Source organism: Talaromyces stipitatus, genomic scaffold (assembly GCF_000003125.1).
Source record: "Talaromyces stipitatus ATCC 10500 scf_1105507295523 genomic scaffold, whole genome shotgun sequence".
Lineage (NCBI taxonomy): Eukaryota > Fungi > Ascomycota > Eurotiomycetes > Eurotiales > Trichocomaceae > Talaromyces > Talaromyces stipitatus.
Window position 1 is genome coordinate 2,841,382 of NW_002990113.1, and position 22,783 is coordinate 2,864,164.

Here is a 22,783-nt window from a genome sequence, read left to right on the forward strand (position 1 = left end):
TTTCTCCGTCCGCATTCACCCCGCGATGACTGATTTGTATCATACATAGATTCTTTTCTGTATTGAATAACTAGCGAGGTAAGTATATTCCTGTATAGATAATATATAGTATACATTGAGAATACATACTGACGTTCATGAGATACATTACTCATTCTGTGCCGTGCTGTCTGTGCAACCATAGCAGTCGTGGCGCATTTGTCAGACATACATCTAGAGCACTCAGTCAATCTATATAACAGAAGACTTGAATAATCTCTGCAACAACCAACTCAACTTCCTCTGGCAACAATGCGTCAAAACGGCCCTCGAGACCCCGTCGCAGGCCCCGACTCTGGTCCTGAACCACCATATCCCATCCGTCTCTCGGGACCAGTCATCAAAGGTTTCGGACGCGGAAGTAAAGAAGTCAGTCCCCTCTCTTTCTCTCAAAATGTGTAGGGATCAATGGACTGATGAGGTGTGAAGCTCGGCATTCCAACGGCCAACATCCCTCCAGGCGGTCTAGAGGCTTATCCCTCCCTCCAGACGGGAGTATACTACGGCGTCGTAGCTCTGGACCCAGCTCGATTCGAATATAACCAGATTGAAGCCGCTGCTCAAACAGGCTCATCCGAGAGTGCAGACGCAGAACCCAAGAAGAAGAAAAATGAAATCACGATTTTACCGGCTGTGTTGAGTATAGGATACAACCCATTTTATAAGAACGAGGTTAAATCTATTGTATACCCCCCTCCCCTTTTTCTTTTTGGCAATCCCGGTGAACAGAGCTGATGACTCTAGGAAATCCATATAATGCCCCCCCTCACATCGCCAAGTCCGACATCCAACGAAAACCCAACAACAACATTCTTCAAACTCCCGGACTTCTATTCTACGCATTTGAATTTACTGATTCTGGGCTATATTCGTCCTGAATTTGACTATGTATCTCGTGAAGCCCTCGTGGAGGATATACGGATTGATTGTGAGGTTGCGAGGAAGAGTCTGATGAGGGGTGGGTATGTGCGGTATTTAGCTGATGATTATGATGATAAGTCAGAAAATGGGGAGGAGAAGGTGAGGAGGGAGAGGGAGTGGCTGAGGAGTTTTGGGGGGTGAGTACTGAATTTTTGTCTCAACGGGTGAAGGTATAGACGGAATTAGATTAGATGGTTTTAGTTCTAAGTATGTAGCTTCTAATGTGCGTTTATTAAATATACAGTTTGAGCTCAAGACAATAGTTTACCTCTGGTGAGGGCTATACCCGAGAAGTCGCGAATTTGCTCTTCTTGCGCAACTCCTTTCCGTACTTGAAGAATAAGTATCTATTCACGTTAGTTGGTTTTATTATAATAGCGAGAGAAAAGAAACTCACGGAAATGGAAGCATCAACAACGTCAAAAATCCGAGCAGACTCGATGCCCAATGAATTCCGAGTCGATTGTACACTGTATCAGTCAGCCACAAGTTCTCCGAACATATACCCCAGACATATACACGTGGCATGTAACACAGATCAAACCCAAATCCAACGAAGAGACAACTTACTATATGTTCCAAACAAAGGGAAGACACCTGCAAAACTCGATCGCGCAAAACTGTTGGCTGCCAAGGCACTCGCTGCAAATTCGGGATAGGCGTCAACCAGGAATGTGAAGATTCCGGAATAAACGAGGATGACCCTAGAACAATCAGCTTACATCTACTAGCATCCTAGGAACAGTACGCACCCCATTCCAAACACTGCTGTCCCAATAATAGGCGCAATCCAATGGACATGCGCATACGCCGTCCAGGCAAAGATGAAAATCCCAATCGTGACTGGAGGAGCACCTGCAATAGCCGGCGGAAGACGCCATTCGGGCATTGATTCTCCCTTCTCACCCACGGCAGCTATATGATTACGCTCCAAACGTTGATAGTTTGCGCGCCAGAGCGGATCTGATCCAACTGCTACCATCATGCCGACCGTTATACCCAAGAAGCTGGCTCCGACTTGCCACAATTCGAAATTGTATATTCGGGTAAAGACGAGGTTGAAGGCGCCGAAGAAAAGATACAAAATACCCAAGAGAATGGCTGAATACAAGCATAGACAGAGGATCATTGGTTCGAGGGTGAGGAGCAACATGGGCCGGTAACAGGAGCGGATAACGGTTTGAGCGACGCTTCTGTCTAGTTTCTCGAGCGCGGCATAGTATCTCTGATCACCGGTGTCTTTGCGAAGGCGGATAGCTTTGCGCTTCAACAGTCTGCGATTATTAGCTTGCATCTAAAAAAAGAAAATGGCATGCTTACACTGGATGGTATGTCTCTGGAACGAGAAAGACCAATAATACCAACTGTACTCCGGACCAGATAAGAAAGGTATAAAACGTCCATCGCCTATACGAAACCGTCAGTCAACTCATAATACTCTGTCTTCGAGCCTGGTCTTACCAATTGGTATACTGATTGATAAACCCTCCAACCCTACAACAGTCAGCAACCATCTGCATGTTAAGAGACTTGAGAACATACAGAGGACCAATCTGCGGCCCCAAAAACGGCGCAGCAGAAAACACCATCATCGGCGCAGCAAGTTCACTGCGATTGAACAAATCGCCCACAGTACCTCCAGCCACACTTAAAAAAGCCGCGCCAGAGAGTCCACCAAAAAATCGAACAACAATCAAAGTCTGAATGTTTTGCGCAACTGCACAGGGGATCATCCAAATGACGTAGAATGCGAATGAGGCGATATAAATGATGCGACGACCATAGAACTCTGACAAGGGAGCCAGAAACATTGGACCGACCCCAAGACCGAAGATGAAGGTCGTCAAACCGAGTGTTGCGACTTCGCGGGAGCAATGGAAGTCTCTGGTTACTTGGCTATAGATCATTGTATATACCGAAGATGTGCAAGTCCTGTACGGTCAGTTTGCATCTTTTTTCTTAATGGGAGATCAACATACACGCAAACCGAGCCTAGACAAACCACAATCGCAATAACCCATTTCCGGGCATAGCTCATATTCCTGGGATTCTCGGGGTCATTCTCGGACCATTTCACAAGATATTCAGTCGGGGATACATCCTCCGGTGTTACACCTTCATCCTTCCTTTGTTCGAGTTCCTCTTCATCAAGTTCCTCGTCATCTTGAACGCTAAGACAATATCCGTCCGTCAACGAGTAGGTCCGATTCATTGAAGCTCGCGAAGCTCGCGATGCTCTCGAGTGCGTTTTGCCCAGTTCGACTGTGTCCAGGTCACGCAGATTATTTGATGGAGCTGCAATTGGTGAAAAGGTCGCCCCATCATGCTCTTCATTTGCATGCGACGATGTTGGCGAGAGTGAACGGCGCTCTGTTTCGTACTTTTCCTCCATTTCGAAGTGGCGATACTTATCACCTCGCGCGAGACAACTAACTCGAACCTCGACGTCGTTGATCCTCCTGACTAAAAGTCTCCCATTTATAATTACACCAACACCAGAGATTATCAATTCTAATATGCTGACAAATTGAACGTGAAATTCTCGCGTTTCTGGGTGTTGCGGGGAAGGAATATCTGTAAGAAAAGAAAATTTGGCAAAGAAACTGGATCCACGGAAAGTATGCCGATATCACCAACTTATTTGATTGATCAATCAAAGATCTTCACAAGAGTGTGGATCTGGCGGAGATAATGGATTTTATTTCTGCTTGACTCTTCTACTACATATTTCCATCTTAAAGCGTGAGACGGTGAGCCGTCTTAACCGTGCGGAGCGAATATACCAACTGTTCTGCATGTAAGCTGAGCAGTCTCATACGTATGCCAATGCCATTGTATATCAAAGCGTCAAACCACAAAAGCCGATAGATAAAGCCGTGATGGAGCGGGCCGCACGGAGCTTGCGGACTTCCCCGTACGATCCGTTCAGCTACTTAGTCGATAGATGACAGTTGACGCTCAGAAAGAAAACTCCATGCTATGCTATGCTATGCTATGCTATCTTTACCTATAGAAATACGACCCCCGTGGTATACGTCTTCCCCATTCATCATTATTCGCAGCATCAGTCTCAAGATTCTTAATCATCTCTGTCGCCTGCGAATTCACTCTCCGTGACCGCGTACACCTCTCAACCAGCCCGTGCACGAAAAGAAAAACATGGAATATACTTCTCTCGTTAGCTTTTTTTCTGTCTGAGCCCTAAGGAACAGGACTTACCAAACAGGAACCGCAAACCCGATCGCAGCAATCTCAATCAACCCTAAAGGATACAACTCCGGAAAACACTCTCTACTAAATGCATTCGACGACTCATCGCACATCACCATCATCATGCCTGACGGGCCCATCATCGTGCTCGCTGTGGACCATACATTGAATACTCCGCCCCAGATAGCGAATACCAACGCCGCAGCGAGGGCGGACAATATTAAAAAGTCGATGAGGACTTCGAGGATGTGATAGGGCACTCCTTTCCCTTTTTTGACTGCGTAGATTGTTGTGCATGTGTTGTAGAGGAATGCTAACGCTAGCTATTCAAATGTCAACATATACCCCAGCAACAAGGCCTTATGGGGAGGGGAGAACTCACAGGCGCAATAGGGATCCCATCCTGCCAATCCCCCTTCTCCGGACCATGGATATGCTCCAAATTATGATTCCAACATGGTATCGCAGCTGCAAAGAATGATAACGATATAACCGCCAGTGCGGCTGTGATGCCGCGAATGACTGTTTTGATGAATAGCCATGGTGTATGGACTAGTCGGTCACGAATGTTCATGCATTGGAAACGGAAACGGGATATTGTGCCGTTCATGTTGGTAATCAAAAAGGTTGCTCGAGCTCAGTTTGTAAAATGAGTGGAATTCCGGCTTTTGAAAGGTGATCGTTGTAATTGCCAGCACTGTAGTTGAGTATATGCCGAATATGTATAGGTTCGTAGTAGTCGTGGAGTGTCCGCGTTGAAAATGCAAAGCAAGCCAAATGTAAATAAATTAAAGAAAGTTGCCAAAATAACAATAACTAGAGGATCTGAAAGCTATGTATACTATACCAACGTGCATGTCCAACAAGCCCTCGACTCGAACAGTTTCGCATTCTAGACCCGTTGCGTAACGCTCCCAAGTTCGATAAAAATGGAATATCTACTCAGGGCGTTAATTGACTGTTGCATACTGCACAATTAGTTCTTGTGAGTTGATTGGCGGCATGGCCAATGGTGAGACGCATGCCCCATGAGACATTTGTCACAGAATTCAGTTTGAGGATTGGGTATACGTGTACTCCGTACAGCAGCTGCTAAGTAGGTTGACACAGCAGTGAACGGGAGGCTGAGACATGTCAGGGGTGTCAGGAATGGCGCATATACAGTATATGTAGGTAGTTCTATTATCATGCAGAGGCTGTGTGTGGCTGCGAAATGTATTCATTAGAATCTACTGCTAACATACAATCGGTTACTCAACAACAGTACTCACTGCTTCGCAGTTCAAGCGAGGAAGTCAGAAGAACCCAAACACAGAATACCAAAGCAAAAGAAAAAAATAAAGTGTCCAGGAAACGAACCCAGGTAGAAGCAAACACCGTCGCCAATACGTATATACGCCAAAGAGCCGACCCAAGAATTTTCAAGCATTGCCAAAACACGTCCAAGTTTGCAAAATCAGATCTGTACATAACGCAGGCACGCTTCAGTAAAGCAACCTTTTATAGCCAAGACCCCTTGTAACGCCATATAAACAAAGCCACCGATATCATCCGTTCCATTTTGTTTTTGTCATGTTGTAAACAATTAAGCAGCAACCTGGGTCTCCTGTTGAGCGGCTATCTCGCCGCCAGCTTCGGTCTCTGCCCATGAACCCCAGAGCCCACGCTTGGCTTTGATACGGAGAGGACCGCCAATGTTGTTGTGGCTTTGCTCAACTTTGATGGCATCCTTGGTCGCAAGAACGAGCGTCTCAAAGAACATCTTAGTTGCATCAGCTTTTGTTGTAGTCTTCTCTGGGCACAAACTCTGGAACAATACACCCTTCTTCTGTGGTGTGGCTGGCTCGGCAGCTTGAGAACCACCGAACCGCTCGCGAAGGAGGTGAACAGCATGCTGAGTGCCCAGAGATACTGGACCAGTCTCGGACGGGTGAATGGTATCGTCAAATTCGTCAAGCTGTAAACCCTCATTATCACTGCCGAGTTGGTCATCATTATCGGCACCAAACTCAATCTGATCCTGTTGAAGAGTGGTATCAAGACCGATACCTTCGTCAAGATTGATAGCGGATTCATCTCCTCCAAGATCCAGAGCAGGTACATTTGCCTCATCGATTTCCATATCTGATACACCACTGTCGCGTTTGCGCTTGAGTTCACCAGCTTTCCGGACGGTTTCGAACGAAAGCATGTCTCGGAGCTCAGGTGCCCATCCGCGGCCACGGTCCTGTCCGAGAACACTGGATACGAAATCGCCGTTCTTTTGCATTTGCATGAGTGTTAAGAGCACTGGATCACGAGGCAAGAATGAAACAGGCTTGAGAATATCCTCGTGATCTTCCTGATGTTTTTTGATCAAAGCCGAACTGAGCTGTGTATCCACATCATGGCCGATGATCTTTCGTCGCTTGGCTCGCTGTGTTTCTCGTGCAGCCTCTTGTTCATCCACAGCAGCTTCATCCTCACCAGCCGCAACATCTGCCTGAGGGGTTGTAAACCGATCAACTAATGGCTGTGGTGATCGTGCTTCAGCCTCGGGTTCCACTTGGGGAACATCGAGTTCGCCCACACCCAAGTCCATAGGGTCATCAGGCATCAAGAAGCGGTCAATATTGTCGTGGCTATCTTCTTCGAGGTCCATATCTCCCAGTGGAGCACCATCCTCGCCAAGGTCAAGATTCAAGTCGACATCGTTAAGTTTTCCTTCTTCGCTGAACAGATCCTCTTCAACAGGGCGCATAAGAGGAGCGTCTCGACCAACTTCAATACTGATGTCGTTATCAAGAGGAGCGTCGTCCTCGCCAAGATCGAGGTCGAGCAGAGTATGATCTTCCAGACGGGCTGGTTCTTGAGATACTAGATGTTGCGTGTCGGATAACAATTGACTGCCAAAGTCGACAGTACCAGGGCGCTTGCTGTCGGACTCCAAATTGATAGAGGGCAGTAGAAGAGATGAAGTGTCGAGGTTCATAAACAAGTCGGATTCTGTAAGCACATCAGGAAGAGTGATACCGCCGGGGGGTAAAGCCACATTGGCGGGCAAGTCGTTGTTGTTAGTAAGCCGGAATGCCTAAAGAAATATCGTCAGAACGGGTTACCAAGACATGAGGGCGAATAATCATACCATCTTGATCTTCATTAGTGCTTCGTTGCAATCATCCAATAAATAACGCGCTTTACGGCTATAGATTCGGACAACACCCAGTAAAAGCTGACCACTTAGACGTAGAGCCATGGGAGCTTGGCCTTGGTCCACAATGGCACTGACACTGCTTTCGATATTCGACTGGAGGATGTGTGACTTTGAAAGCTTGCGCTCCAAGTTGGCGGATAGCCAGACGCGAGCCAGAGGCCCGGTCTTTGAAAGAAGCGTCTCAGAATAGAACATCGCGTAGGTATAAGTTAAGCTGCAGAGAGAATATATTCAATGCCGCCTGCCCTTCAATCCAAGACAGATGCTTTCGGTGGTTGAGAGGCAACCACTTGGCCAAAGGCGAATCAATGACGCGCCTATCTAAACACCAGGTCGATGTCGCGACCGACCACGTAAGCCGCCAACGATGGCTCTGCAACCGAGTAACTCGGTAGATGGATATTCCAAAAGCAATCAAGTAGGTACAGTAATTCCTGTAGAGGGGAAAGAAGAGAAGAGAATGGGAAATGAAGTCTGGGATGGAAAAAGAAGAAGCAAAACAGAAAAGGAAGTTGCGAGGGGTCTCGGGTCGCGTTGGATGGAAAGAAAGAAGGAAGGAACAGGCCCCAGCCTTCCTTCCGTCACTTTTCGCGCTTGGGGGGAAACTGATTGGCACAGGAATGTGTGGCTGGGGTCACGTGCACGGCAGCCAGCAAGCTCGTAGCAACGACGCTAGCAGTGAATGGGCTATTGTGATTGGTCATTTTATTTCATGCCTGTTCCTTCAGGCATAAGCAAAGCATGTGACTTTGCTGGCAACTGCAGCCAATTCAGCCAATCACAAGCTGCACCCTTGCGCGTATGAGACGCTAATCCGCAGCATCCTTCCTGGACAACAAACTGCTTGACTTCTTCTCTGTTATTTCATGAATTGAACGACTCGACTATTATCCGTCCCTTGTCGCAGTATAGACGTCCACAAGGGCACTGTCGGCCATCTTTTCATTTCTCCGTTGAGGTGGTATCTTGGTGACGATTATACTTTATAAATTCCTTGTCGGTCTCTTACCGCCAGCTTGCATTTTTCTACAATTTCTTGCGGTGTCTCCAAACTCGCCATATATCTTTTCAATTCTTTCACCGGTATGATCTAGCTCCCAAGTCGAATTGATAGCTCCGGGGTTCTCCTAGAGCGTGTGGATTAAATGTCGCCGTCTTCGAGTCCTTCACTGCCGTTATATAATGTGCAAGATTCCCGGTCTCAGTCCCCCTACCTTCCAACGAAGACACAGGTGTCTTCTGTGAGTCATCTCCCCACCATCAATCAAGAAACTCCACTAATGCCAAATATCTAGTCTGTCACTTCATCCTATGCCTTCCTTCAACCGCAACAGGTCGCCGACAGATTAAATACGTCCCTGACCCACGGCTTATCTCCGGCCGAAGCTGAGATTCGCTTGCATCGAGACGGACCCAATGAGTTGCCTCGCGAAGATCCCGAGCCCTTATGGCTTCGATTCTTGAAACAGTTCAAAGAAACCCTGATATTGCTGCTACTCGCCTCTGCCGGGATATCATTTTTTATGGGAAATTTCGACGATGCGGTCAGTATCACACTCGCAGTCACCATCGTGGTCAGTGTTGGATTTGTACAGGAGTATCGGTCCGAGAAATCCTTGGAGGCATTGAACCAGCTCGTTCCTCATTATGCGCATCTCATCCGAGATGTTGCTGCGAACAGCGGCTTGGAGCAAGGAGTCTCACGCAATGGCGCAATTGATGCAGACGCACAAAAGACTCATGCAGATGCTCCGGCCCCGATTACGAACGCTCTCAAAGCTTCCAGCACGATACTGGCGGGGAAATTAGTGCCTGGTGACCTGGTTCTCTTCACAACCGGGGATCGCATTCCTGCCGACATCCGTATCACGTCTGCTACCGATCTATCTATTGACGAGTCTAATTTGACGGGAGAGAACGAACCAGTTCATAAATATTCAGATGTGTTACAAAGTACGTCAATTCCGATCAAACAAGAAGACCCAGATGCCCCATTTGGTCGGCTGTCTGATTCGGGGCTCGGTGAACCACATGTCCGACTGAGCGAACAACACAATATTGCATTTATGGGCACTTTGGTACGATCCGGATACGGCCAGGGTATTGTGATTGCCACGGGTGCCCACACAGAGTTTGGCCGAATTTCGACATCCCTGCAAGAAATCGAAAGTCCCAGAACACCGCTTCAGTTGTCCATGGATCGACTAGGACAGGAACTGAGCTATGTGTCTTTTGGTGTTATTGGGCTGATTGTCGTCATTGGACTTATTCAGGGACGAAAGGTCTTGGAGATGTTTACTATTGGAGTATCTCTAGCCGTTGCAGCCATTCCGGAAGGTCTTCCCATCATTGTTACTGTAACACTTGCACTAGGCGTTTTGAGAATGGCTAATAGAGGGGCAATCATGAGGAGACTGCCAAGTGTAGAGACACTAGGATCAGTGAACGTTATTTGCAGTGATAAGACAGGCACTTTGACCATGAGTCACATGACAGTCACCAAGATGTGGCACCACGACTGCCCAGAACCCTTCGAGGTCAGAGAGGTGATTTCATCGGCACCCGGACCTGTTGTCCAAAAGATGTTGCGCATTGGAAATGTAGCTAACAATGCTCGACTGTCACGAGCACACGCCGATTCACCTGCCAGCGCAGCTTCTGCTGCTGTCCTGTCGTCTACTATGGACAGCTCCTCCAGTCACAGCCAAACTAGATGGGTGGGACAACCGACAGATGTTGCGATACTTGATCTTCTTGATGCATACGGCGAGGATGATATTCGTGATCAAATAAGTGGCCGTGTTGCCGAGACTCCTTTCAGCTCGGAGAAAAAGTGGATGGGTGTTGTAATCGGTGGAGCGAGGGCTGGAGATAGCAGGATGGCGTACATAAAGGGTGCTTTGGAACAGGTACTGGCCAGATGTGACACCTACCTGATGAAGGATGGCCGAGAAGTGATACTGGACGAACCGCGACGCAAAGCTGCACGAGATGCTGCCGAGAAGATGGCATCAGAAGGACTACGAGTCATAGCCTTTGCGAGCGGACCAGTCAGAGAACCAGGCAGACATATGAGGAGGCTAGGAGGCAGCCGCAGTGCCACTCTGTCGCCAAAGATTGACCAACATGGAGCTGATGAGCATGACGAGCAGTTCACTGGACTTGTATTTGCGGGACTTGTGGGAATGAACGATCCACCGCGCAAGGATGTTCGAAAGTCTATAAGCAGGCTCATGTCTGGTCGTGTCCGAGTGATTATGATTACAGGGGATGCGGAGACTACGGCAGTGGCAATTGCACGTCAGCTAGGAATAGTTGTCAATGACAGTGCAGGAAGCCATGCGGTTTTGCGAGGAGATCAGATTGACCGCATGAGCACAGCAGAACTATCAGAGGCAATTGCGACAACAAGCATCTTTGCACGAACTAGTCCCGATCATAAACATAAGATCGTACGAGCGCTACAGGCTCGAGGGGATGTAGTAGCGATGACTGGAGATGGTGTGAATGACGCACCGGCATTGAAAAGGGCAGATATCGGAATTGCAATGGGCAAGCTAGGCACGGATGTAGCCAAAGAGGCTGCGGATATGATTCTTACGGATGATGATTTTTCGACTATTCTTCGTGCGATTGAGCAGGGCAAGGGCATTTTTTACAACATACAAAACTTTATTACCTTCCAACTCAGCACCAGTGTGGCTGCTTTGGGTCTAGTACTTTTGAGCACAGCTCTGGGGTTCCACAATCCGTTGAACGCGATGCAAATCCTCTGGATCAATATTATCATGGATGGACCACCAGCTCAGTCTTTGGGAGTCGAGCCCGTCGATCCAGCGGTTATGAATAGCCCGCCACGACCAAAACATGCGCGAGTACTTACACGGCCACTCATCCAACGCGTCCTTACTCAGGCATTTCTCATCATGCTCGGCACGTTGATTATCTACATGCACGAAATGAGCGATATCGACGACGAGCTAAACCCCGGCCACATGTCTCGTGTAGTCACCAACCACGATACGACAATGACATTCACCTGCTTCGTGCTTTTCGACATGTTCAACGCTCTTACCTGTCGAAGCGAAAGCAAGTCCATCCTAAGAGGCGAAATGCCGTTGACAGGCAACAAGATGTTCAACTACGCCGTCCTGGGGTCGATCATCGGTCAGCTGAGTGTGATCTACATACCATTCCTACAATCAATCTTCCAAACCGAGGCGCTCAAATTGTCGGATTTGTTGAAATTGGTTGTTCTGGCCAGCTCGGTGTTTTGGGCTGATGAGTTTAGGAAGTATTATAAAACGATAAAGAGGACGAGTCCAGGGGCGATGTACAGTTCTAATGTGTGATTTGTGATTTGGCGGAGCGGCATATATTGTTACTTTTCTATTATTGGTTGTATTTATTATATGAATGATTAGGCTTGATATGATACATGAACCATACTCTCAGTCCGCCACGGCGTTAGGAATATCGTACAGCTCTCTTTACTTGGGCCAACCAATGGATTCCAATAGCCATATGACATGTAAATTTATACCATTACTCCGATCCAACGAGACAAAGATTCTACATGACCAGCGGCAGGCCATTATTAGATTGTTTTAGTGTTTCACGGTCCATCGCTAACTTGCTCCTTGATCGAATATTAAATATTAAACAACTTTGTCTCTAATTAATTTGCATGTACAACCTACTGCATTCGTTGAGATTCTTTAACAGGTCGAAATTATTAATTAATTAACCAGCAACAATTCCATTATTTCTCCCAATAACCTTGGTGGGAAGTTAGGGCTAGACCTTCTAGCCCTATATAGATTAAGATTACTAGGACAGCTGCATCGGCAGCTACCTAGGTACATATCATTTCGTTTCAAGCCAAACAAAGATAAGGGTCCTCAAATTTATTGAACAATGAACAATGACTAGCCTGGACAAACAATGGTATGTACTACTTGGACCGTTGGTTGGAAGGGAAGGGGGGAATTAATTAAACCGAGACGGTAAATCAGATCAGAGTCCTGTCCGTGGTGATTTGTTGAGTGGTGACTGTGTGGTTTGATTATCGAATTAGAATCAGAACCGGCTAGAGTTTGATTCGTCATGCTAGTTATCAGATGGGTTATGATGCTTTAAAGCGGCTGGCCTGTTTCTTCAGGACTTGTCATTATAAGAGACCTGGAAGCCAGCCGGTACCTTTCTTCTAAGCATCGTCATTGACAGAATCTCCCCCAACCTTGAAAATAGAGGAATAATCATGAAACCTCAAAGCCTTGCCGCGGGGTTGATGCTAGCTGGTCTTCAGATGGTCTCAGCTGATCATCACCATGGAGGTATGCAGTTCTCTTCAACATTTATACTAAAGGGATACTGATATGAAAACAGCCCTGCACTTCAGACACGAACAGAAGCCGGCTGTGCAGGAGTATGATACTACTACGACCACTACAACAAGTGTTTTGAAGGTTGTTACCATCACTACTACGATTACTGTTAGCCCTGACACTGCTCCTACTATCGTGTTGGCACCGATAGCAGAACCGACATCTTCCTCTTTACCGACAGCGTCCATCGACTCTAATACCGAGGCCGTAGCCTCAATCGCCAACACTCAGAGCAGTAGCACAACCTCACCCTCACAAGGATCAAAAACAAACCCCCTAACCCCCAACGGCATCAAAGCCGGCAGCGCTGGCGGCGACGCCTATCCCTTCTGGAAAGACCACATAGGCTGGTGGTACGACTGGACCCCCAACCCACTAAAATCCTACCCCGACAACACCGGACACGCAATCCCCATTTCCATGCTCTGGGGCGCCGGCACAGTGAGCCATGGGGACGCGGTACGATATGCAGAATTTCAGAAATTGACTGCTGCACCGCCTTATATACTGGGGTATGAAGAGCCGGATTGTTCGCCGCCGGATTCATCGTCTATTTCCGTCCAGAAAGGTATGAAGGTGTGGAATGAGGTTGTGGCGCCTTGGGGGAAGAAAGGGTCCTTGTTGGGGAGTCCGTCCGTGTGTAGTATGTCCCCTCTGTTTCTCGCGCGGAGGTCTACAGTGATGCTGACAGAATATAGAGCAGTCGGATGAGGATTGGTTAACCCCGTTTCAGAAAGGTATTTCCACGCCCTGGGATTTTACGGCTGTTCATATTAACACGAATAATATGGGTGTTGTTAAAAAAGTACTCGTATGTTTGTCCCCCTTTTCAGACAGTATAAATATCTGACTGTGGCGTGTATAGAATCATTACTGGACGAAATACAACCAAAAACCAATCTGGGTCACGGAATTCGCCTGCGTAGATAGTACGTCTCTCATTCCTCCCTATTCCTTGCAGCAAACTAACGCCGTGAACAGCATCGAATGGGTTCAAAGCAAGCGAAAACCAAACACAAATCAACAAATTCATAGCAGATATCGTCGATCTATTTCAGAGGGATGATAGGGTTTATGCATATGCTTATTCGGCGGGGAGAGGGTTGGGGAGTACTTGGCCTCCTGTTAAGGATGAGAAGTTGACGGAGAGTGGACGGGTGTATTTGGATGCTATTAGGAAGTATGCTTGATCTATACTACATGTATAGGGTTGAGTCTGTGTTGTAGATATGAGAGTTCAGTTGATCTGCTCTAATCTTAGGAAGTACCTAAGTATAAGTCCATGAATGTAGGTTGATGCCGTACGTACATGTGATATCGAGTCCATCAATAGAAGACTAATAATTACTCCTACAAATGAATACTAGAACCAGCATGGCAATCCATGCTCAATTACTTTTATCTCAAACAATTCTAATAAGGGACGACACTCAACAGCATCACACCGAAACAACTCCCCCATGTGCTATAACTTTCCCTCGATCATAAAGCAATAATCAAAAATACATAGAATTGAATAGTATGCAAGTATGTAGTTACAAAACACGAGGTTGTACAGCGAAAAATAGAATATGTAACAACATAAAAGAAGGTAAAACAAGAAAAGAGAAAAGGGTATATGTATTGACACCAAAAAAAAAAAAAAATGGTAGCACTGCAAACTCCCGACCGACGATTCTCAACGCCTTGTATGATCGATGATACCAAAAAAGAAAAATAAAAAATATGTAGAGAAAAGAAACTCTTTCAAGGTAAAAGTCTATGCATTCTTTTCTTCATCCACCGCTCGCCCTGTATCAGGTGGGTTTTGCTCGGCTACCTGTCGTGGTGCAGCTGGTAATTGTGATGAGGTTGTCATGGTGTGATGGTGGTGGTCTGCTGCCAGGGGGATAGCAGAGTCTTGAGCTTCGATGATATCTTCGCTGCGCTTATCTTCGGGTGTATGGCCCTCGAGCATTGTACTGTGAGCCTCAATACCGTATCGATCCGCATGGGGGATTTCATGGCCGTCTTCTAGTTGAGCTGCCTTTTGCGGGGTCCAGGCGAGATAGTCACGGCGAACTTCGACATAGTCGTAGGCGAATTCACCGAGTTGGTCATCGTCCATACCGAGTAATTCGGCTTCTTCAGATGCACGGAGATGAAGACCGGGGGTGAGGTTGATCAGGTATGCAATAATCGCCGAAACAACAAATGCATATGCGCAGGCGGCGACAACGTACGCAATTTGGATATAGAGTTGACGGTAGTTGTGGATGATCCAGCCGCCTTGGTTTGTTCCGGTAGTAGGGTTTTTCGAGCCGGTGTTGACGCCGTCGAGGCCGATGATGTCGTCAGATGCGAAAAGAGCGTTGAAAATGAGACCAATGATTCCAGCAACACCATGCTCAGCGAACACGTCCATAGAGTCGTCGATCTTAATCCAGTATTTCACTGTTTTCGTTAGTTACGTTACTAGAAATAATTGACTGGACACAAGTACTCACCCTTGGTAGCATAGTTGCAAACGATGCCCGTGACTATTCCCAAAATAACACTTGCCCAAGGCGTGATGAAGCCAGATGCTGGAGTAGCAGCAACCAATCCGGAGATCGTCCCAGAACACCAGCCAACCATGGACCACTTTCTAGCCAAGCGGAAATCGAGAAGAACCCAAGCAATAGCAGCGAAACTGGCAGCAATGTTGGAGTTCCAGCAGGCCATTGTCGCGCGCAAATTGGCACCAAAGGCAGAACCACCGTTAAAACCCAACCAGCCGAACCAGAGGAAAGCGGTTCCTAGCAGAATCAAAGAAACGTTGTGCGGACGGAAATTGAGCATCATTCTTTCTTGGCGACGACCGAGAACCATCGAGTATGCGAGTGCTGACAAACCAGATCCAATTTCGACGGGACCTCCTCCGGCGTAATCCATCACTCCGTAGGTGTATCCCCATCCATTGACATTCCAAGCCCAGCAGGCGAGAGGGCAGTATACGATAGTCGCCCAAATGAAGGTGAAGACCATGGCAGGTAACAGACGGCCACGCTCGGCTACGGCGCCCATGACGATAGCAGCAGTAACGCCACAGAATTGCATCTGTCAAGTCAGCCGCGTCCACTATATCGAGGCCGGAAAGAAATATGTATATATATATATACCTGATAAAAAGCATACAACAACCCCGGAACCAACGGCGAACCAGGACTTGGCGCACCCAACAAATGCATCAAGCCGAAATTTTTCAAATCACCAATATACCCATTCGTTGCCGAGGGCGAAAAGGCCAATGAATAACCCCAGAAATACCACTGGAAGGTGATGACCGAGAACGAACCCATACAGGCCCAAATCATACTGAGAGCGGACTTGCGGCGGGCAAGACCGGAATAAAGGAAACCCAGACCGGGGACCATAATCATGACCATGGCGGATGCGACAATAATATAGGCCTGGTCACCGGATTGATACCATTTATTCAAATTTTCGATACCTTTGGAGACATAATATTAGCTATTGTCTTTGCTGGAGCAAACCGCACGCGACTTTTCTACACATACGTGAATCACCGCCGAGGTCTGTGTTGGTCGTAAGGGCGTAATCGGCTGGAGCGCCTGTCCAGTTGTAGGAAGCATAATCAGGCGCATACGGCGCCTCAGTGACCGAGGACGACATTGTTAAGTGTCGAGGAAATAAGATCGCGAGAAATTGAATAACGGCCGATCACCGGATGTGACGAAAAGAGAGAAGGAAAAAAAAAAGAGGTAGTGTGAAGAATTGCTTAGGCAACCTCACCTCCAGATATCTGGAGTGGTGAAGTAGGAAATTATCGAAAGAGCCAAAGCAGGATAATCAAAAGAATGAGAAAAAAAGAGAAGAATGGAATGAAGTTGAAGGGTGGAGAGCAAGAGTATATAATGTTTATTTCAGGCTGTATTGTATGATCTCGTATCGCAGGTACCGGTACTCGTCAGGCAGTGGTGGACCGGGGCAAATCGGGCAACGGCAATTGCAACCTGAGGATCGAAGGAAGTCGTAAATAAAGAGACAACAAAAAATAAGTTCAGCTCGTTTCAGATGGCGATACGATTGACTGATTTGTAGTTGTGGTTTGCAATGGAAATATTCTTTTTTTTTTTTCCCCTTTCGTTTCGTAGTATGCGGACTAGGCCCGGATGAGGAGAGGACCGTTCGTTCGGGTCAAGCGCAGTGCGTGAGTTTCAGGCGGCGGCGAAGGCGCATACTCTGAAAAATAAGGAACTCCACGGAGATGGCACTGTCACTGAAGCTGGTCGAGAGCTGGAGTCGATGACAGTGAGGACGAGCTGAAGATATTCAATTGAAATGATCAATTGGATTGTATCTGGATTATATCTGCCAATTGAGAATGAAATGCAACTAGCTGTCATGACAGTAGAAGACGGAGAATAGTTATATGGGGTATCGTCATCGTTGAAGATAGCAGAGTGAGTGAGTGGCAATAAGACCGGAGGGCTATCGGACTGCGGAACCGGCAAGTCGCGTGTCGATCTACGTACTGTCAGTAAATCAGAGTATGTTACTACTAAACATTTAACATACTGCTGGTCGTCCGTACCTTGATACATCCATCATCTTTCCCTTCCAGGTGTGTATGCCCGCGATGCCAAGCGCTCTGGCGACATGGTTCCTCGATCTGATTTACCGTGTGAAACAGGAAGAAAGAGAGTTAGGGAGTTCTTCGCGCTTACAGCGGGCTATCTAGTGGATATATACGTGTAACCTGTCGTTCTTTATCTATAATATACTAATAGTCCTATCTCTGATACTGTACAACGACTCTTATCTTGTGTAAAGGTACACGATAGCCCGAGTCTCTGTACTACTGTACAGTGTACCAGAGTAGCTGCGTACAAACATTCCTCTTCACACTGTTACAGTACTATCAGTCTGTATCAGCGAAACAAAAACGTATCGCATATTATCAACCGTGCCCTCCTCCCATTGGCTAGAGATAAAGCCCTTGACTAGCGCAAATCCTAATGCTTAGCTTGTGGGGGCAGTGGGTCATGATTTAGTCCTCTTCCGGCCGTAGCGCGTGTTTCCGATCGACTCAAGCGTTCTAGTGCGCTCCGTGATCCCCACTTGCCGCTTATTGGTTGTAGATAAGGTCGTGGAGATCAATGTGAATGGTTCGTTTTGATATACAGATGCTCTGATTGGTTGGGAGGTGTTGCTATTACAAATTTTGCTGTATCATCGGAATTCAGGGCTGATTAGGTCACGTGATGAACTACCATCCATTCCAATTTCCATCAATGTACATAGTAAGAGCCATGCTGCCATGTGTCCGCTAATCCACACTGGTCCGGACCATCTGGACGACCATCTGGATGGTTCGGGATATTAGTGTCACTGTCACGCGACACTTGTCCATCATGCAGACGACTCGAGATTCGAATAGCTATGGACGTCCATATTTGACTTATTTCCACGTCCTCAGTATATATACGTCTGTGTAACTCAGTTACGCATCATAGATCGTGCCCTTGCCCGCTCCTCTACACTTAATCTGTCCACCACATCAGCCGTCTCGCCACCCGCGACCACATCATCCCACTCGTCCTCATCCATTGCCATAATCATTGTAATCTGTACACAACGCGCGAATGTCTCCCGATGTCGATATCGCGCCGGAGCACCATGGCTACTGCCAACTTCCACCACCGCATTCACAATACCCGATACATCGCGTTCCAGCCGAATCGCGCCAAGCCCATTGACTCGTCCATGATAAGACCATAATCTCTTCTCTAGTAATCGCGCCAAATATGTCACCGTAATCGATAACAAACGATCAAATGCCGTGGGGGTCAGAATCCGTGAAATAGGAGACACCAATTCTTTCCATGCTGCTGCGAATCGCGGCCGGACCATTTCTGCCCGACGGAGTTCTTCGTCTTCTTCGTCCTCGTCGACTTCGTAGGTTTGATATGTGCTGGTTGTCGGGTCGTTGTGGTCTCGCGGCTGATACTCGATATCGCGGAATGATTCCGCCAAGATGGGTCGGAGGCGTGCCTTGATCACGTTATTGAACACGACTTGGATACCATCGGATATCAAGTCATTGGCTTTGGACTCGAACGATGTTGACAGCGATTGCAGTGTCTGCGCGACGATTAATGCGTCGTCTCCAAGAGGATACATTGCTGCTAATCCATTACCGACATCCTCGGTGACAGTTTTACCGTTCTCTGGATTTCCATCGGCCGGCTTGCTTTCAACCTGGCCCCGTACTATCCTCCGAATATAGTCAACTGCAATATCCAGATTATTGATCAACACCAAAAACGATATCACAGTCTGCTCTGCAGGCTGGGCACCTTGTACTGGGGGTCGGGGGTAACATTCGTCACGCATTTTGCGTTGAATCATACCGATAAAATCTGCTCCAAGCACTCTCGACAACGTAGGTACCACATTCGTCACGACTTGTTCTTGGGATGTTGCAATAGATTGTCGAAGGACCTTGTTGACAATATACATGATGTCGTCAACAGCCGAGGTGATATGAGGCGGCTCCGAGGCGAGTGGTCGTTGTAAACTTAGCGTCAAGCCAGTAGGCTGCTCGTCCAGTTGGAATGCTTTCTCGACAGAGCGTCGTAGGAAGAATGTAGTCATGGCGTTAAAAGGGCCAATCATTCGGTCTCTTATCTTCTTGGAAAGAGTAGACTCTACCAGAAATTCAGGGAGCTCTAAAGGCGCCTCCGCATTGCCGTTTTCTTCGACTGGCTGTAACGTCCTGTTAGCATGTCTCAAACTCCTGGTCAATACCGTATGACTTACCCTACAACTGTCGCCGACAAATCGACAGTAGAGCGACCATCTTTCAAGCATCACTCCTAGTTCATTAAGTATAGCATCAATTTCTTTCATATCCACACCTTCATCTTCACCTTCCTGAAGTCCGTCCCTGGTGGCAGGAGACCCTGTTCGCGGTGTCCCTGTTGCTCGCTGGGCCGGTAAAAAGCTTTGTACCAAGAAGGTAAATGCATAAGATTTTATATCGGTCAGCTTTCGATCCACGTTTCTCTCGTCACTCCACGTATCGATGATAATACCACCCTGGACATCGGCTTCCACCTGTAACCTTTCAATGACGCGAGTCATCTTACCAGAACCGTAATGCCGTTCAACCAGCGCACCATGTCCGTCAATAATCTGAGCAATATGCTCAAAGAGTTTTGTAAGCGCACTCGCATAGAAATACCCATCTTTCACTTGCGAGCCACCAGGACCAGCGTTGAGATTTGCTCGAGCTCGTGATGCCACACCTTGACAGACGTATCTCCCATAGACATCCAAGCCTACTTCAGACCGACCGATGAGAGGAAACAATTTGAAGAACCGAGTAATTTTAGCCCCATTATTCTCCTTGACCGCTTTATCAAATTCCCTCAGGAACAACCCACACAGAGACTCTGCGGCATTGTGTAAAGTCACGCTTGGTGGATCCGGGACTTCAGCAGTCGGAACAATCTGTGCCGCAAACGCCCCCTTGACAACCTCCGGCGGAATCTTAGATGCGCGATTCAGATAACTAGCTGCCATCTCCCAGTCCTGTGGTCCTTCCATTGAACCATTGACGCCTAACACACATGCTTTTAATTCGGCAACTTGCTCGACTACTTCCAGTGTCGCTTTCACTCGTGCCTGTTCCAAGTCTAGTCGACGTACGGCGCCTGAGATGCGCTCGGCCGTTGCTGCGGCGGGGGATAACATGCCATGACTGATATTTCGAGCAGTGTTTACCTGCGAGCCCAAATGTGCACGGAGTAGATCCAGTCGTCCGAGTTCTCGCGAGAAATCTTTTTGCGAAGCTACGAGGGCATCGAGTCGGGCTGTGACAGCGGCCTCTTGGTCGTGGAGATGTAACAGGGTCGCTTTGATTTCGGAGACGGAGTTGGCGTTGTAAATGTCGGGTGGTGTTGACGCGGGAACTGTCATCGTGGTTGATCTTTTGTGGCCATTGGTATTGCCAGAGCCATTGGCTTTGGACATTTCTTTGCGCTGCGCGTGATTGATTGAAAGGTTTACGCTGTCATGGCATTTTGTTTATCGGGTTCGTTGTGGACTGGCCAGGTACGCCAAACGCTAAAGGCCCACCGAAGAGTGAACCGTCATTGGTGTAATACTTACATAGTATAAGGCGGTCAGCCCTAGGATTGTAAAGCGCAGCAATTAAAGCTCTTGATTCTGACCAGGTACGACTTATTCAATAACCTTGGTAAATATTCTTCTCAAAATCTCAGAGCCATGACTCTGCTTTTATTCCCAGGTCTATTGAAGAAGGTGAGAACCATTTTGCCAGTCGAGGTTTACTGCTGCGAAAAGCATCAATCTGGGAAAACACGCTATACCGTTCCTAGACTAGCCCGACGGCTGACGTCGATTTGGCGTTCTTTTCTATCTTCTGGCATCTGTTTTCCAGATGAATATCTAACTGTTCAGCCGCATAAATCCTGTCGACTTTTTTTTTATATACTGGTCCCAACATACTGTTAATGGCCTTAAACTGACTGCAGTTGCTTGCTCTTTGCATCTTTGGACATAGATTTTGCGGCGTAATCGCCGCCGTGGGGCAGCATGGGTAACGAAGCGTCTACTCCGATAGACGGTAGTGTACCACCAGCAACGCTTAGGAGTCGTGACCTCGACTCTGTCGCTAAATACATTCTCGAAAAAGATGTCCGAAGAATAGTTGTTCTGGTATGTATCAAGGCATGCAAGAGGAAGAATCAGAGACTAACTTGCCAGACCGGCGCGGGAATAAGCACATCAGCCGGAATTCCAGATTTCAGATCTCCAGAGACAGGGTTATACTCAAATCTTGCCCATCTTGAATTACCGGACCCGGAAGCGGTGTTCAATATTACTTTTTTCCGAGAAAATCCAGTCCCTTTCTATACCCTCGCCAAGGAACTATATCCTGGTCGATATAGACCAACAATAGCGCATTCGTTTATCACTTTACTACACAGAAAGGGTCGACTGCTGAAACTTTTCACACAAAATATTGACTGCTTAGAACGGGAAGCTGGTCTTTCCGGAGACATGATCATTGATGCCCATGGAAGTTTCGCATCTCAGCATTGTATCGATTGCAAAAGCCATTATCCGGATGAGCTCATGAAACAGGTCGTTGCAAAGGGTGAGGTACCACATTGTATCGCACCAGAATGCAATGGACTTGTCAAGCCAGATATTGTCTTCTTTGGTGAAGCGCTACCAGGGGCCTTTTTCGCAAATCGTGAATTACCTGCCGAAGCAGATTTGTGTATTATCATGGGCACGAGTCTGACTGTTCAACCCTTTGCGAGCTTGCCGAGTTTCTGTCGCGATGAAACGCCCCGCTTACTCATAAACATGGAGCAAGTTGGTGGACTGGGATCTCGAGCGGATGATGTACTTCTCCTCGGTGACTGTGATGAAGGGGTACGCAAGCTAGCCAAGGCACTTGGTTGGTTGGAAGAACTAGAAGCGTTATGGGAAGAAAGCAACCCCAATAAAGAAGACCGGGATCTGGAAACTGCACCGAAGAAAACTCGCGATGAACGGTTGCATGATGAAGTTGAGCGTCTCACGGCAGATGTTGATCGAACATTGCACGTCTCAAACTCGCACCAGAATTATACTCGACAATACCTGGACAGACATTTGGCCAAACAGCTAGCCAAACAAAATGCACGAGAAGAGCGGGACGGACAGGTTGTTAGTGATACGACAGGTGCTCCCGGTGAAGAGATTCTCCGGTCAAGTGATGATGATATCTCCGGAATAAGTGGTCTGACCCATGTATTTCCGCACCTGGTAGATAAAAAGCCGTCCTGGTGATGTGTTCAGGGGATTTTGCATAGTTTGGGACGAAGCTACGAGAAATAGAATATGTAAATGATAACACATAGTTACTACTTTCCCTGTTATTATGTCCATCTGCGGGGACTCGAAAATCGAATAGCGAATATTGATAGCTCCGTTTTGACTTGCTTTTTCTACATACTCCAGCTTTGGGCCG

At 47.4% G+C, this 22,783-nt stretch overlaps 9 protein-coding genes across 10 annotated transcripts, besides 1 other annotated feature; 4 read left to right on the forward strand and 5 right to left on the reverse strand.

The window, feature by feature from the left end:
* Window positions 1-17: 17 nt before the first annotated feature.
* Window positions 18-1,202, forward strand: TSTA_069710 (Riboflavin kinase, putative). Its single transcript, XM_002340899.1, has 4 exons — window positions 18-78; window positions 143-408; window positions 469-723; window positions 784-1,202. The coding sequence occupies exons 2-4, from the start codon at window positions 292-294 to the stop codon at window positions 1,099-1,101; spliced, it is 690 nt and encodes a 229-aa protein (XP_002340940.1). The 5' UTR covers window positions 18-78; window positions 143-291; the 3' UTR covers window positions 1,102-1,202.
* Window positions 787-3,403, reverse strand: TSTA_069720 (MFS multidrug transporter, putative). Its single transcript, XM_002340900.1, has 8 exons — window positions 2,940-3,403; window positions 2,503-2,892; window positions 2,422-2,454; window positions 2,281-2,367; window positions 1,713-2,234; window positions 1,531-1,664; window positions 1,358-1,430; window positions 787-1,307 (listed from the first exon to the last, which is right to left on the reverse strand). Exons 1-8 carry the CDS (start codon window positions 3,350-3,352, stop codon window positions 1,241-1,243), a joined length of 1,719 nt encoding a protein of 572 aa, XP_002340941.1. The 5' UTR covers window positions 3,353-3,403; the 3' UTR covers window positions 787-1,240.
* A 531-nt stretch (window positions 3,404-3,934) lies between these two features.
* Window positions 3,935-3,961: a microsatellite.
* A 214-nt stretch (window positions 3,962-4,175) lies between these two features.
* Window positions 4,176-4,809, reverse strand: TSTA_069730 (uncharacterized protein; the record flags this gene model as incomplete). The annotated part of the gene is made up of 2 exons (XM_002340901.1): window positions 4,553-4,809; window positions 4,176-4,493 (listed from the first exon to the last, which is right to left on the reverse strand). Exons 1-2 carry the CDS (start codon window positions 4,778-4,780, stop codon window positions 4,176-4,178), a joined length of 546 nt encoding a protein of 181 aa, XP_002340942.1. The 5' UTR covers window positions 4,781-4,809.
* Window positions 4,810-5,374: 565 nt separating this feature from the next.
* On the reverse strand, window positions 5,375-7,801 carry TSTA_069740 (double-strand-break repair protein rad21). Its single transcript, XM_002340902.1, has 2 exons — window positions 7,295-7,801; window positions 5,375-7,240 (listed from the first exon to the last, which is right to left on the reverse strand). The coding sequence occupies exons 1-2, from the start codon at window positions 7,556-7,558 to the stop codon at window positions 5,756-5,758; spliced, it is 1,749 nt and encodes a 582-aa protein (XP_002340943.1). The 5' UTR covers window positions 7,559-7,801; the 3' UTR covers window positions 5,375-5,755.
* Window positions 7,802-8,508: 707 nt separating this feature from the next.
* Window positions 8,509-11,813, forward strand: TSTA_069750 (calcium/mangenease P-type ATPase, putative; the record flags this gene model as incomplete). The annotated part of the gene is made up of 2 exons (XM_002340903.1): window positions 8,509-8,604; window positions 8,659-11,813. The coding sequence occupies 2 exons, from the start codon at window positions 8,509-8,511 to the stop codon at window positions 11,713-11,715; spliced, it is 3,153 nt and encodes a 1,050-aa protein (XP_002340944.1). The 3' UTR covers window positions 11,716-11,813.
* Window positions 11,814-12,623: 810 nt separating this feature from the next.
* Window positions 12,624-14,023, forward strand: TSTA_069760 (uncharacterized protein; the record flags this gene model as incomplete). The annotated part of the gene is made up of 5 exons (XM_002340904.1): window positions 12,624-12,699; window positions 12,752-13,393; window positions 13,449-13,561; window positions 13,616-13,679; window positions 13,732-14,023. 5 exons carry the CDS (start codon window positions 12,624-12,626, stop codon window positions 13,938-13,940), a joined length of 1,104 nt encoding a protein of 367 aa, XP_002340945.1. The 3' UTR covers window positions 13,941-14,023.
* A 169-nt stretch (window positions 14,024-14,192) lies between these two features.
* TSTA_069770 (ammonium transporter MeaA) lies at window positions 14,193-16,544 on the reverse strand. The gene is made up of 4 exons (XM_002340905.1): window positions 16,290-16,544; window positions 15,891-16,222; window positions 15,237-15,828; window positions 14,193-15,183 (listed from the first exon to the last, which is right to left on the reverse strand). Exons 1-4 carry the CDS (start codon window positions 16,402-16,404, stop codon window positions 14,510-14,512), a joined length of 1,713 nt encoding a protein of 570 aa, XP_002340946.1. The 5' UTR covers window positions 16,405-16,544; the 3' UTR covers window positions 14,193-14,509.
* Window positions 16,545-18,017: 1,473 nt separating this feature from the next.
* Window positions 18,018-20,769, reverse strand: TSTA_069780 (uncharacterized protein; the record flags this gene model as incomplete). 2 transcript variants are annotated; one of them, XM_002340907.1, is made up of 3 exons in its annotated part: window positions 18,018-18,876; window positions 18,933-19,500; window positions 19,555-20,769. In XM_002340907.1, 3 exons carry the CDS (start codon window positions 20,767-20,769, stop codon window positions 18,833-18,835), a joined length of 1,827 nt encoding a protein of 608 aa, XP_002340948.1. In that variant the 3' UTR covers window positions 18,018-18,832. The 2 variants fall into 2 exon arrangements, with proteins under 2 accessions (XP_002340948.1, XP_002340947.1); XM_002340906.1 differs by having other exon boundaries at window positions 18,018-19,500.
* A 452-nt stretch (window positions 20,770-21,221) lies between these two features.
* On the forward strand, window positions 21,222-22,732 carry TSTA_069790 (SIR2 family histone deacetylase, putative). The gene is made up of 2 exons (XM_002340908.1): window positions 21,222-21,477; window positions 21,526-22,732. Exons 1-2 carry the CDS (start codon window positions 21,355-21,357, stop codon window positions 22,600-22,602), a joined length of 1,200 nt encoding a protein of 399 aa, XP_002340949.1. The 5' UTR covers window positions 21,222-21,354; the 3' UTR covers window positions 22,603-22,732.
* Window positions 22,733-22,783: the final 51 nt, after the last annotated feature.